Raw genomic sequence first — 15,182 nt, 5'->3', positions numbered from 1 at the left:
GGGTCCTGGCAAGACATAGACTTGTTTCATGTCACTAGTTGTGGAGGAAAGTCTCCTGTGACAGGCGGATATCAGACTTATCAGTAAAAACAAACATCCCTTGCAGACTCAGTGTCTTCATCTCGTATATGTCCAAACACAAAGAAGAGGAGCTGACACATCCAGGCAGTGTGAATGAAGGAGTTTGACAAGCCTGAAAGACTGAAAGTCTTTTGTATAAATATTTCCTCCATCCCTCCAGTCCTCTGCGTCTTGGTGGCGTCCGCAGCACAGGTGCAGCCTTCAGCACACAGACAAATGGCGCATGTTATTGAATGAGACAGGCTGTCAAAGCTTGATCAAAGCTCCTCTGATCCGAGCAGTGGGCTGACCATCCGGGAAGGAAGCAATGACCGACTGTGGCTGGGACTGCAGCGGGTTACAGCTAATGTTTGGGGTGTTGTACCCACTGATACTGTGTACACACACGCACGTATTATGAAATAAAGAAACATGTTGATCTACTAATGCCCAGTTGTTGGGAGGTGACTTCTGCTACTGGCTGAGAAGGCAGGGAGACATGTACTCCTCCAGATGGTGACAGCTCACTACCGCCACTGGAGCCTTCACTCCAGCTGCTCCCCTCTGAGTCATACCAGCTTCGAATATGTGTGTGCGCGCGCGCGTGTGTGTTTAAGATTTGGCAGGTATTTTGGCATGTATTTGAGAGCATTAAAGTGGCAGAAATGTGTGAGTTTATCCATGCAGGTGTACGCTTGATTGTCCGTACGCATATGTACACATTTGTTTGCATCTATAAGTCTAGGTGTGTTCCTGCTTGTGCGTTCGTATGTGTGCGTGCCTGTGTTTACTCTGCGGCACAAGCTCTGCCTATTCAACCTCCTTCTCCCAGGCTTGAATTAAAGCAACACTGTCTGCCATAAAAGTGAAAAAGGACAGCTGTTAGCGACACGTCTCAGGCCCCATCAGGCGTCCGCTGTCAAAACGCCAACGCACAACACCCTCGCTCATTCACTCGCTTGCTTGCTTCTTCGTCTTCCTTGTGCCCATCCTCACACTGCAGCAAAACCTTACAAGGGGCTCGTTCGGATGGCGGTGCCTGCCACCCACTCGTGCCACGCTGACATTCGAGAGCATTGAAAAGAAGAGGAAGAGGGAGGTGGTAAAAGAGGAGGAGGGCATTAAAGTTGTGGAATGAGGGAGATGGAAAAGTAGAGGGGTGTGTGTGTGTGTGTGTGTGCTTGTAGGGGGGGGTTGCTAGCCAGAGTATTTACAATAAAGCCAAAGACATTAAAGAGGAAGTGAGCTTTGCCAAATTACAAAGGAAAAGCAAAGAGAGCGGGTGTGAAGTCTCTGCTGAAAAGTCATCATTTCTTTACCTCCTTCCTCTCCTTTTCCTTGCCTCTTCCGTCGATCTCTTTCTTCCTTCCTGGCTTCCTGATTGCGTCTACCTTTCAGCAAGATTGGCTCTCAGGAAAAACCCTTATCACAGGCCCAGACCTCAGCATTAGAGCGGGGGAACCCGAGTGGCTGACTCATCCAGCAGCAGGGAAAGAGATGATGCTCTTTCTGGCCCCTGTGCCTTCGGATTAACAACCTGCAGTAGTCACTCAGTCCAATGGCATGTACAGTATGACTCAACCACCTCACAGACAAAAATCAGCTTTCAAATTAGGGTGCTATTCTGTCAGTGTGTGTGTGGGTTTATGTCTTAGCTGTTTCTCGGTCCTGCATTGATTAACTCGGGAGCAGACACCTAAGTAGTTTCACAGCAACTACCAACATCATTAGCGGCAGCAGGGGATAATGACCCGCTGAACGGATTTCATGTGCTGCTGATGGCACCCGGCACAGGGGAGTGTGAAATCACGACAACATCCCGAGAGGATTTTAGAATGAGCGGAAGAGGTGATGGAGGCTCGCCGATCCCAAATACAAACAGTTCTGTTCTGCCAAAACTGAAGGAGTGAACACAGAGAACAGAGTCCAACATCAACCACAGAATAAGCTGCAGGCAGACATTTAGACGTAGAAAATGGCACCGCGTTAAAAAGAGGGTTTGATACAGGCACCGGTATAATGATGAAATGCAAAGCTAGAGAACTGGTTTGAATGTTATCTGTTTATTTATCTTCCAAGAGTTCCTCTACCACTTAATACATTAACACTTTCCCTACCAGAGTATTGTTTTCAGCATACCACTCATTTGTGATTCCCTAATTATTCAAGCCTCCCCACGGCATTTTTGTTCAGGGAATATATAAACACATAATACCCTCGGCTGTCACTTCATTATGTATACCTGTTCAGCTGTTTGTTAATGCAAGTATCTTGTCAGCCACTCATTTGGCAGAAACTCAATGCATGTATTCATGTAGACATGGCCATTAGAAGATTAGGAATTGTTGTATGATGGTAGGGTCAGAATTTGTTGTAAACACCATGAAAGCATGGATCCATCCTGCCTTGTATCAACAGGTTTAGGCTGCTGGTGGTGGAATGGTGATTGTGTTTCTCATTTTTGGACCATTCTCAGTAGATCCTAGTAGATCAGCAGCTTCTGATATACTATAAGTCTAGCTGATACGAACAACCATGTCACATTGACATGGGCGATCGTGGCTCAAGAGTTGGCAGTTCGTCTTGTAATCGGAAGGTTGCCGGCTCGAGCCCCGGCTCAGACAGTCTCAGTCGTTGTGTCCTCGGGCAAGACACTTCACCCATTGCCTACTAGTGGTGGTCAGAGGGCCTGGTGGCGCCGGCAGCCTCGCCTCTGTCAGTGCGCCCCAGGGCGGCTGTGGCTACAATGTAGCTTGCCATCACCAGTGTGTGAATGGATGAATGACTGGATGTGTAAAGCGCTTTGGGGTCCTTAGGGACTAGTAAAGCGCTATACAAATACAGGCCATTTACCCTCTGAACTTCAGCTTCACCCCATTCCTGCAAACGTAAAAATGCTTTGAGCTGCTGCCATGTGATTGGCTGTTAATGAGCAGTTGAATGGTGTACCTAATGAAGTGGTCAGGTAGGTATGTTGGGTTTATGGAGGCTTATTGTGCTTTTGACTGAGTGCATTTGGGCAGTCCCTGGAAGAAATTTGTTTTCCATGTCCGAATCAAAAATTTGATATTTGAATGTAAAATAAATTTTAAAAAAAAATCAGAAGCCACATCCTTGGCCACGGCCATTTTTCACTTGAGGAACTACAGAAATAGTTTTCAAATTTGCAAATAGAAATAAAAAAAAAAACAAAGATAAAATTCGAGCTAGGAGCCTCAGAGTGGCAAAAACAATGACCTGCACGTTCCTAAAAAACAAACCCACACACTGAGCGCATTAAAAACATAAAAACATGCTGCTCTACAAAAAAAAATGAGCTCATCCTTCAGACAAGATATTCATAGCGCCAGTGAATCCTACCGAGAGCTGTCCTAGCAAAGACGCTGAGATCACGTCTTTCTCGACCCAGAATACACCCTCTCACCAAAAAAACAACTTTTGAACTCTTTCACAAGTTGAAACCAAAGTTTTCCCGCTGATTACTTTGTTCCATCTCAGTGGTTCTGAATTACTTTCACAATTTAAATTTTCCCAGAAAGGATGAGAGCAGGAAATAAATAAATAAATAAAAGCATTTCTGTCCACAGTCTTTTCATTTTTATCCATTTATTTATTTATTTTGCTGGTTGGAAAGAGAAAAAAAATACAGCTGTGAAAATGCTGTTGTGGTGCAAAAAACAAGGCCAGTGTTTGCCACGTTTGCAACCACAACCAAAAGCAGACGGGATGGAAAAACACAAGCGGCTTTCAAACGGGTTCAGCTCATTAAAAATAGAACAGACACAAACACACATGGATGCACGTGCACACATGTGTATATACACACACACACTCGCACGCACAGCACGCCACCCACCATCGCAGCATGCTGTTTACGAGTGGAGCTCGAATGGACAGGTAGTGATTAGATGCAACAAAGGAACAACCTCTGCATATCTAGCCTGCAGTGTAGTGCTCTGTGTTTCTGTGCGTGTATGTGTGTGTGTGTGTGTGTGTGTTTCCTCAGCATTTACCTCGTGCACTTATACACATATAGAAAGTGGCTCAGATGTACTTACTGGTCCATCCATAACTCTCAAGAGGCTGCCTAAAAAGCCTCAACTCAGGGATGCATGAATGGATCTTTAAAAAAAACAGAGAGGCACTATATTGGGAAGACGCAATATAGCACTAATAACTTTCCAGCATAGCCCCATTAATGTAGTGGCTTGGAAAGAAAACAAGGGTAATCTGTGACCTCCGGCTTGACCGAGGCAAACAAGCTGCAGACATTTGCTTGAAAAGCTTTAATTTATCTGTTTAATTTTCTCCTAAACTCTCACAGGTTGATACTCTTTATTACAAAGGTCCCTGCAGTTTGGTTTTTAAGTGCTTTATGGCTTGGTGAACTGTTTTGGTTTCGAATAACAGTTCAACATTTTAAGAAATGCATTTATTTGATTTGAGAAGATGGGTTCTACAATTGTATCTGTCCAACAGCAATGTAACCTCTTGTGCAGGCATGAGTTTGTGTCAGACTTTTAACAGATTGGGATTTTACATGGCGTCTGCTATTTTCACAGGCATGCTAACTAGATATTTAGCCCACAGCCACTGAACTGAGCTGTGTATCTTAAAATCTTGCATGATTCCTACAATTAGTACAAAAACATATTTTTTATATGTTGCGTTCATTTTATATGCCAATCAGCAACATCATTTTAAGCACAGAGAGGTTAAGTGAACGATGACAGATAAGATACCCCATCAAGTTGCAAAAAACTGCTCTAGAAGGGACAGGAACAGATCCAGAACCTAATCCAATTTGATCACCCAACAAGCCAACAAGCCACCCTTTCAGCGCACAGGAATCAAAAGGTCTGGTCCAATATCCTGATGCCCGGCATGACAGAAAACCCCTACAGGTCTCAGAGTGGTGTCACGTATTCATGTAGTGTAAAGTACGCTTGCCCTATTTTTATGGAAAGGGTAAAAAACAAAAAAAAAAGGGATTTATAATTTGTTTTGCCTCAGCGTCTTGATGACTTGTGCTCACTGCCGGGTTTTACATCTTACATCTAGTTTAAAGAAAGGTAAGCTTGCACGTATCTCTGTGATGCCAGAAACATCTGACAGAACAAGCCATAGAGCCCAAAATCACAACCCAGAGGAACCAAAAGATCCAGTGCAATGTCCCGATGACTGGTGTCATTTTTAGCCTGGCAATTCATTTTACATGCACCTTTTTTAGAAATCCTTCAAATTAGCCTATTTGATATTAAGCTTCAGAGCTGCTTGTGTTGTTGAATTTTGTTATAGTAAGAGCAGAAACCTTGTACTTATCTATGTGACACCAGCAACTTCTAAAAACACATGTTTGAGAATTTTATCCAAAACTCCTCCCCTTGCAAATAAAAAGCATTACAAACCACTCTTATGCAGGGGTTATGCAAAGGTTAGCAACCATTTAGTGCAGCGGTCCCCAACTCCCGGGCGTGAGTCATTTGGTAACAGGCCACGAGAGTTGAGACTCGGGTGTGAAATGTATGGTTTTCAGGGTTTTTATCGGTTTTTAGCGTTATTTTGTTATCGTTTTTTTCGTGGGTCTTTTCACATGTGTTATGAATAAATCTTCTTTTTTTCGGTACCGGTACTAGTTTTATTTTGTTGTATTTATCCGCGACACCTTAAAGGCCAGTCCGTGAAAATATTGTCGGGCACAAACCGGTCTGTGGCGCTAAAAAGGTCGGTGACCGCTGATTTAGTGAATACTGCTGTATTTTTATAGACTGTATATAAAAGACAGATTTCTGGGTCTGAAAATTAACTTAAGGAAGCATTCTTTCTAATGGCCAGCAGGACACGACCCCTCTAGTTACAAAAAACATTTCCAGCTCTGTTGCTCTATAACCTCAGTAAACACTTCACTGATGGGTTTGTGCCCTTAATCTCCAGTTCCACACTTTACTGAATACAAGTAAGCTCAGAATAAGGGTTCAAGTTACCATAAAGTAGAGTATGCTTTACCACAGTGGCTATATCCATGTTTATATATATGCTTATAGATGCTTTACCTCACTTTTACTAATAATACACAAGTTTAGCATTATAGTTCTGTGCTAAACACTATTTTAGCTCACTTACCAGCTATATTTTAGCATTACCATTCTTTGTCATTGGCTTTCACAGTGGCTTCTGTTCAGAAAAAATCTAACTCTCACTTTAAAATTCATTAAAATGGTGTCACTTCCATTGACCACAAACTGACCTACAATGCAGATTACTATGTAAATGTCCAATTCAAGTCAAATTACAAAAAAATTGAGTTATAGCCGCTGTCATATTAGGCAGGCTTCATCACAATGAGGAATAAATCTGACCAGCACAACCTGACCGCTGGTGCTGAAGAAGGCAAAGGGGAGGAGAAATAATGGGGTTAAGATAATAAGATAGGCTTAATGGCCCCCCGGGGGAGCTCTCAGAGCTTCAGGATAGAGAGACCTACAGACAGTGTGGGAGAGAGAGGCTGACTGGTCAGACCACAGAGGACAGTGGAGAGCATCAGTCTGTCAGAGCAACACTGTCCACTTCAGCAGGTCAAAACTAAGTTCTCGCCTCTTCAGAGCAGCCTCTCTCCCACGCCGCTTTCAAACACGTCCTCTTTGTTGCTCTAACATCTCTCTATCTATAATGATCAGCCAAAACTCCCCTTTCGGAACAGCTCAGGGAATCTGAAGGTGCCCTAAGGTCTTCATAGTTTTCACCATTCTGACTTAAGGGACACTCCATAGAATTGCAACAAAAGCCTGTTAATTTTCCAGCTGTTTCAAGCCACAAATAGTCATTTCTCAGAAGGAGAAAAACAAAGTTATGTAAATATACTGCAAGTTTTATGTATCTGCAATCAATAAACAGCACCCACCACAGTGAGGTCCCAGCCAGAGCTTTATTTTGGCAGCATTTTACATGTGTTTATTGTGGAGAATTCCTCAGACTGCCAACAGGATGGAAGTGCACAAAAGTACAGACAGTTCTGTTTATTTTGGAGCTGGATGGGTCAATAATGTTGCTGTTTGGAGGGGGAGGAGGAACACTATATGGAAAAAAGTACACATACACATTATACCTAAAGGAGCTACCTAAGGAGTTTGATAATGATCGTGGTCTACTGGTTTGTGGTTCAACTTTGCATTAATACTACTGAGAGTTGATCATGGAATATGCCACAATGGTGGTGGCATCCTATTACAGAATTCAGTGAGCTCTTTCACAAATGAAACCCATTCATTCACAAATGGTGCATCCAAGTTAACAGCTGGCAGAACAAACGCCCCTATTTGTCCTCTAGGTAGGCGTTCCTATAGCGATGTAATACTGTGTGAAAATTATGAATACACATATGAATATGACCACAAGCAGCAGATCTTTTTGTCACTCCTCTGACTCCCACAACCTGCCACACTGTTCTGGAAATGTTTCAACGCAAACAATCGCGCCCTTGTCGGAGTCACTCTGGTGTTCACCTTTCCCCATTTCTGCACCATTTATCCACCATGTTGACTTTGAAAACTGTTCACTAACCTGCGACCACATCCCAGACGCTGACAGGTGCCTTTGCTATAACATAAACATGGCCGGTTGACTCATTTACAATAGAGCAGCTGCCCAGTATTCTATATGTATTATTAGCATCAAATAGAAACAATATTAACTGAAACACAGCACAAACAGCGACTACCACGTGAACGAGCAGAGAAAAACCTTCCAGTTGGCAAATTTAAGTTAAAATTAAACGGCAGTTCAAGACTTCGGGAGAGCCTTTTATTTGTGTTCTTGCCAAGAATTAGATGAGAAAACTGATATCACTCTCATACCACTGGCAGCCAGTTTGGATTAGGAAACAGGCAGCGTGGCTCTGTCGCAAGGAACAAAATCCACAAAGCAGCACGAATGAAGCTCAATAATTGACATGTATCGTGTTTGTTTGAGCTGTGGAATAACCAAGCTATAAAAACTACAAGCTGCTGTTTCACATTTGGCTTTTGTACATATTAAACGAACAAGACGGGACATTTTAATTAGTGAGCTTCAGAGGAGTAGGAAGATTTGGTTTACCTTCAGATCGAGGCCAAGACATTATAGCGGACTAACTGAGGCAGTGATTAAGGGTGCTTCCCCATAATGCCAAAATGCTCTTTTAAAAGAAAAAAAAAACAAAAGCAGAAACATAATGAATACAGATCCTTCCCTTTAAGGCATAAAGGGTCACTGAATGACTTAATGACTTAAAAAAAAAGATCTGTGGTCTTCAAAGTCACCAGAGCTCAAGCCAAGTGAACACCTGGCAGGTCACGTGTTGGATAACTCTCTCCACCACCATCATTAACACATCAAATGAGTGAGTGCCTATTTATAGCTCATATCCCAGTGAGCATTTACGCTCTTATCTGGCCTCTTCATGACACTTTGTTGTTCTTTCTTTAATCTGTATATATCTAAAACGATCTACTTAAAAACAGGCTTAAAAAGACCAAGATATAAAGTGTAGGATACATTCTGAAACTTAACAGTGTGAAGCACCTTTTAATCGCCTTCTCTTCCTGTATAATGAGGGTACTTAATGTGCATACATTATTCTGAAATTATATCCAGTCGCAGTGGGTTTGATGGAAGAAAAAAAATGTCATCAATCAGCGTCCTAAAAATCTAAAAACTAACCCAGACTTTTGTTTTACTGCCTCTCAAGGACGTCACTTCCATCACCACTCACCAAGACAGCGGCATAATAATTTTGCTCAATCTTTGGCTGTCAATCATGCTTTTTAAAAAGCGGTATCAATCTTATATTTAAAATAAAACCCTTCACACTGTTATTCATCCGCTAGAGTATTCTGACAACGATTTTTTTAAACTCCTTGAAACTTTAAATCTGTTTAATCCACCCGAGGTCTCCTCTGCGTTGGAGCTCCAATGTGTCGCTATGCAAAATTTACATCTCCATCTCCAGGGCCCCGACACATGAGCCCGGACAAGAGAGGGACAGGGATTGCGAAAGAGGAAGAGAGAGTGAGCGAGAGAGCAGGAGCAACGGAGTGTGAGAGATTTCAGGACATTTCATCATTTAGACTCGAAGGCATCTCGCAGATATGGTGGAGGGGGGGGAGGAGAGATGAAGAGGTAGGGTCAGACTCTCAGGTGGGTCCTGATTTCTCTTTAACCCCATCACAGCTTGCTTATAGGCTACAGGTGACCTGGTTTCCTATCCAAAAAGCGAGCAGAATAGACACGGGGCTATCCCCCTCTTATTACGGCACAGCTGCTATAATTCAATTAAAGCTGTGACACAGAGGTGAGGACAATTGATGCCTCCTATTAAAGAAACACCCCGTCAAGATTAATTACCCCTCGTCGCCTGGTTAAATGGCTTTTAAACTGTAATCTTCCTGAAATCGTAATAACACCATCGGTAATCTAACACAAAAGGGAAAGCTTGGGATCTGTTTTCATCTGAGCCGGATTAATAATGGTTCATTAGTACTGGTATTAATTAAAACATGTCTACTGTAGGCCAGTGAGGTGCAAAACAGAGAGTGGGAGGTGGGGGGGGGGGGGGGGGGGGGGGGGGGGGGGGGGGGGGGGGGGGGCTGCATCTCGTCATGTTTCCTCTGCTGCTCTAATTTCTCTGAAATACTTAAATCAGAAAAGTGGGCGAGCACCTGCAATTTTGTAATGAGCTCATTAAAATCTGTCTACACCAGCACACGCTCACGTTTGTGTTTTTTTGACTGTCATGTTTAAACACATACAGATCAGAGCTGCTCTTGCTTAAGTATTCGTGGTGGCAAAACAGCGTTATCATGCAGAGTAATTAATCAGTGTTACAGGTGCATTCCGACAGGTGACAGCCCAAAAATCACACAGAAACCAATGTGTAACAGTCGTGGATGGACATTTTGGGAACCTTAAAAGATTTGAGATTATTTCAAATTAAAAAAAAAACAAAACCTCCTGATTGATCTGTTGGGAAAAAAGCTTTTACAGTAACGCCATAGTCACTGCAGCGAATTTCCAGCCAAGAGGTTCCCCGCATGGAACCGTGTCAGCCTTCTTCTGCAAAATACACCCTTTTATCTTTGACAAAGTATCAGAGAAGAGACATCATTCCTAACAGCACTGCATCAGTAAACAGAGAGCACGAACTGACATGGCAAGTGCAGCCACATCATGTACAGATGAGCACATAAACACACATATTCACACGCAACCAAAAGCAGCTTTGTAATCCAAATCAAAGATGCAAACAGTGAAGCAGTACCTTCCACTCGCGCAGAGCTTCATCCTGAAGACCGAGAGATAAAAATCCTGCTGCCGGAGCCTCGCCGGGGATGGAGAAAACCCCCTCTCTATATGCTATCTGGATTGGTTTACCCAGCTTTCCCTTAAAGCTCGGAGAAAACCCCCAACACATGCACCCACCCCACCACCTCCTCCTCCACCACTAAAACTGTCGCCGCCACTAGCACCACGCCACTCCAGCAGCAGCAGCGGCAGCGGCAGCAGCTGAGCCAGGAGGAGAGACAAGAGGGAGTGAGGGAGAGACTGTGCAAGAGTAGAAAGACAGAGAGAGAGAGACAGGAAGAGTGGGAGGGAAGGAGCTTAAAGGAAGAAGACAGGGAGAACGTGGGGGCGTGATGATGGAGTGCTGAAAGATATGTGCAGAAAAGGAGGGAGAGTGAGAGAGGGAGAGGGTGAAGCTTACCTGATGGTGTCTATGTTGTTCATCACTTCGTCAGGCATCTAAAGGAAATGACAGCATGTTAGTGGAGCGGACCCATCAAACTGGCCCAGAAGCTTCCAAGTGGAGCACCGTTGCAGCACAAACACCCTCCACAAAAAAAAGAAAAGAAAAAGAAAGAACGAGAAAAGAAACATACATATTCAGCAAGCACACTCTGTGTTTCCCTATGTGTTTGTTTATGTCCCCACACTCCCCCCCCCCACTCACATCCGTGCTCCCTCATCTGCTCCTCTTCCCTTTTTCCCTTACTAGTGAGAAACCCCATGCAACGCTCATCAAACTGCGCCCGGATGTGTACATCTGCGCTCACTTGAGGTGAGAAGAGAACAATCGTACCATACCAGGAGTGCGAGGGGAGAGAGTGAGAAAGCGAGGCGAAGGAAAGGGGGAAGAAAGGGAGGGAGGGAGAGTGAAAACCTCCATTGCAGCCAGACTGCAGATACATGGCAAGCCCCCCCATGAGGGATACTGGCAGCGACTCAGTATCTCTGTCGAGGTGCTGAATCGGAGAGAAGGAGCACAGAGGGAAAGAGAGGGAGGAGGATGTGGAGAGAGACATAGAAAGAAGGGGAAACAAGGGGGAGGTGGGGGGGGGGTGGAGAGTGGGGGGAACAGGTGGTTCAATCTGTTGAATCTTACATCTCAAGTCCTTGGCTGTTAAGGAGAATAGGTTTTATATGAATCGGCTGCTTTTTTTTCATTTTTCTTTTTTTCCGAAAGCGATGAATTATGCATCGATTTGAGAATATTCCCCCATCTCCATTCAAATTTAGGCCCGATCGAGGGTGGTATCCACGCTGTTATGTTATCATGTTTCATAATTTGACGAATGCTAGAAAGCAGATTTTACCATCTGCACTTAGGGGAGACGTTCATCCATATTTATCTCCTGTAATTAATGAAGGAAGCAGTCGTTGCGAAGAGATTATTTGAGTCAGATTACCAACAAAACGCATCTTAAAGCGGGGGGTGGGGGGAATGCGTGTTCAGTGTGTGAGTGTGTGTGTGTGTGTGTGTGTGTGTGTGTGTGTGTGTGTGTGTGTGCACAGCAGAAGGTCAAGTGCAAAGAATGTTTCGTTACAAGTACAAGGACTTGTGTGAGGAGATGAAACTTTGCAGCGACACACAGACACTCACACTGAGATGAACGCCAACAGGCTCACATGCCTGCCTCTCAGCCCCCACACACCACCCACCTTTTTTCAAGCAGTTGCTAAGGTGACGGCAAAGGCTGAATTTTAATCAGACAATAAATTAAGGCAATGTGATCTTCTCCTTTATTATTAAATGGGAGCGACACAGAGTTTGAAGATCTGTCAAGTATGTTTTGTTTTTTGGGGGGTGAGAAATGCTAAAAAAAACAGACCCCAAACCCGGAGATGTAAAACAATAAGCTTGCACGCATCCTAGTCAGTAAAGCGGTGCACATTTAGCAACTAGGTAACCTTAGCCAAGTGCTTCATCATCCTCATCATCCACCACTGACATGGATGTCATGCTGAGACTGCAAAAATACCCTCGCTGGTTGTAGTAATTGCTGATTGAGCCCTCAGGCTTGTCCTCCCGTGTAATGCACTCTAGTGGTGTAAGCCAGTGGAAACACTGGTTGCTACTCGAGAAGGAAACAGTTGTGCAACAAGGTTCGCTGCTTTCACAGCCATTTTAGCAAGGTTATGTTTCAAACTGAGTAAATGATGGATGTCACAAAATAAATGCGAGTGGGCTGAGTCAGTAAATGACAGCATTGTTCAGTTCAAATTGTTTGTGTGGAGGAGTTGCTAATGGGTAGAATGCTAATGAGGAGTCCCATAAAAGTCTGCTTATTGGTCAGCATGAAGCAGCGCTCCTGTGCAAACTTACAGACACATCAGTATACCCAGTCTATTGAATCAGCTGAGGATGTCTATGTGGGTCAGCAGGAGAAATCGTACACCCACAGCTCATTCTTGCTCCAAATGATTTACTATTAATTGGAAGCTTTAGCTCAGCAGAACTGCATGGAACACTCATAATGTCATCACCAGGATGACATGGTTTGTCTGCTTTCTGACTACATATTCTAGGTTCAATAATCACCAGAGAGGTGACAACTTTAAAGAGCTTGACTTGGGCGAACCCAAGTCAATTGCAAGCCATATTTTTATAATTAGCAGTAAACTGAATGACTCTGTGTAAGACTCTGAGAGAATCATCGCCCAAAGCTCGAACTTCTTTTAGACCTAGAGGTGTTTCAGTGGTCATAACTTTAAATGTTTTGCTTTTATCCCAGTGTTCTTTTCAGCAAAATAATAAAAAGCCCGAAAAAAAAACTGCATATGAGTCAAATCATCACATTGAACAGATGGTGGAGAGCAAATCAGAGCTAAAATTAGCGCATAGGTTGGAGGTCAGAAACTCAACAACATTTAAGGTGTCTGTGTGGTGTTTGCAGTTCATTTCTACTGCCCTCAAGTGGGCAAAATGCTGGAATGACTATTATGTTTTGTATCTTTCGTTTTATCTTATATGTGTATGCAAGTAGGCCTCTATATAACATACAGACTGTAAAATGGCATAAAGGCAGGAATGTCAAGTATATGAATGTTTTTCTGGTTCAGATAGCGATAACAAAGATCTGTAGTGGGGCTACAAAAGTTTCTTTTTAAATTTTCTCCCCATAACTCTGGCTTTAATAATTTATTGTTTTATTTATTTTTCTAGCATTCATTTTATATGCAACTGCTTCTTGGATTATTCAAACAAAACCCCACAGACTGCACTAGACAAAGACATTGTAACTCTTTGACATGCCCGTGCTTACTTGAGCTCTTTACGCTCTTAATAATAGAGCAGAAAAATCAGGAATGGCTCACTCAAATCATACAAAGGCTTGATTTACTCAGACATCTCTTCAAAAACTGAGAGGAACAATTTCCGTTCCAATCACAACATATGTTCAGAGGCCTGGCTTTGATTAAAGACTGGGAAGACTTTCATCACTCACCATGTTGATGCCCCTGGGCAGAGAAATAGATCTGTAGGGGTATCTGGGGAAGTCATAGTGAAACTCAGGAAAGTGACTCTTCATCTTAAATCCTTGACGGAACTCTGGAGGAGGTGGAATCACATATTTCTCATCTATTTGTTCTGGTGTGTCTGCTTTTATCTCCAGGTCGTGCAGCTCATCGCCCTTCCTTACAGTGTCGATGTCCGTCTCCAGATACTTTTTTTCTACCAGGTCAGGAGAAGTCCGCTCTTCCGGAGTCTTCTGCTCGGCTAAAGGGCCTTGCTGCTGGGCCATTGAGCAGGGTAGCCTGGGGCTCACCACGTGGATCTCTGCTTGAGGCTGATCAGCATTTGTATTGGTGAAGCCAGAGGGAGATGCTGGTTTTCCAAATGCCTGCAGGCTGTTTGGGTCAAGCACATTAGAGGTCACCTCATCCAGGAACTGTGAAAACTTCAGTTTGGCTTCAATCTTTTCCTCCAGTACACACTGTGGTTTTCCGCTCTTAGAGCTGGTGTGTGAAAGTACAGAGCCCCTCCCTTGATGCAGATTTCTGCTGTGGCTGTCTCCTCCCTGCTCTGCCTGTGGATGTCCTCTGCCATGAGGCCTGCTAGAAGGAACTGCTGCAAGCTTCTCCCAATCTCTGTCTCCTCTGAGCCGAGTCTGAAAAGCTTCCTGGCTCTGCTTCTTGATAGACTTGTGCAGGATGCAGGTCACCCCAGAGTTCCAGCTGTGCAGGCTGTCAGTGCCGTCACTGCTACTCCTACTGCCTCCTGGACTGCTGCTTGGATCGCTGGGGCTAGATGGCTGACTGGGAGAGGACTGGTTAGAAGCAGGGTCTATCAGCTCCTCCAGCCAGACTTGATCACCATTGAACATGGGGGTAGCCGGACTCAAGGGGGCCCATGACTTTGAGAAATGCTGGCCCTTCTTTGCTGTGCCTCTCTGAGAGAGGGAGCAGGTTTTGCTGCCTGTCCCATCCATCGGCTTAAGTCCAGTCTACACAGATGTATCCTCTCTCTAATTGTTTTAAATGGCAGATGATCCATGGTCCAATGGATAGCTCCAATTTTAAAGAGTTCTAACCCAATCCTGTCTCACTATTGTGCAAGCAACCTCACAGCGATCCAATACATTTCACTCTAGGCTGAACAGATGGCCTCCTTCAGTGCCAAGCTAACTCCCTCCTATCACAGGCAAGGGCAACCATAGTCTGAGGCCACAGTCAAATACAGTGAGAGTCACAGTTAATCTGCAGAAGCTCCAGGTTTAGGTTTACTGACAGGGAATTTTCATACAATCCTAGCCAGTGTCTTTACTATTTGAGCAGACAGTGCTGGTCTTAATTAGACTGTCTATTGA

General features: G+C 43.9%; 1 protein-coding gene across 1 annotated transcript in view; it reads right to left on the bottom strand.

Annotated features, from left to right (window-relative positions):
• si:dkey-174m14.3 (uncharacterized protein LOC563117 homolog) overlaps positions 1-14,825 on the bottom strand; it is a 40,505-nt gene extending 25,680 nt beyond the window's left edge. Inside the window, exons 1-2 of the mRNA XM_063494920.1 lie at positions 13,821-14,825; positions 10,799-10,836 (exon numbers count right to left, since the gene is read on the bottom strand). Coding sequence (XP_063350990.1) covers positions 10,799-10,836; positions 13,821-14,804 — 1,022 coding nt within the window. The 5' untranslated portion in view covers positions 14,805-14,825. The remainder of the gene's footprint in view (positions 1-10,798; positions 10,837-13,820) is intronic.
• Between the last annotated feature and the right edge of the window lie 357 nt (positions 14,826-15,182).

This window comes from Pelmatolapia mariae, linkage group LG15 (genome assembly GCF_036321145.2).
Source record: "Pelmatolapia mariae isolate MD_Pm_ZW linkage group LG15, Pm_UMD_F_2, whole genome shotgun sequence".
Lineage (NCBI taxonomy): Eukaryota > Metazoa > Chordata > Actinopteri > Cichliformes > Cichlidae > Pelmatolapia > Pelmatolapia mariae.
The sequence above is the reverse complement of the archived record's forward strand: the minus strand, read 5'-3'. Positions and strand labels throughout refer to the sequence as shown.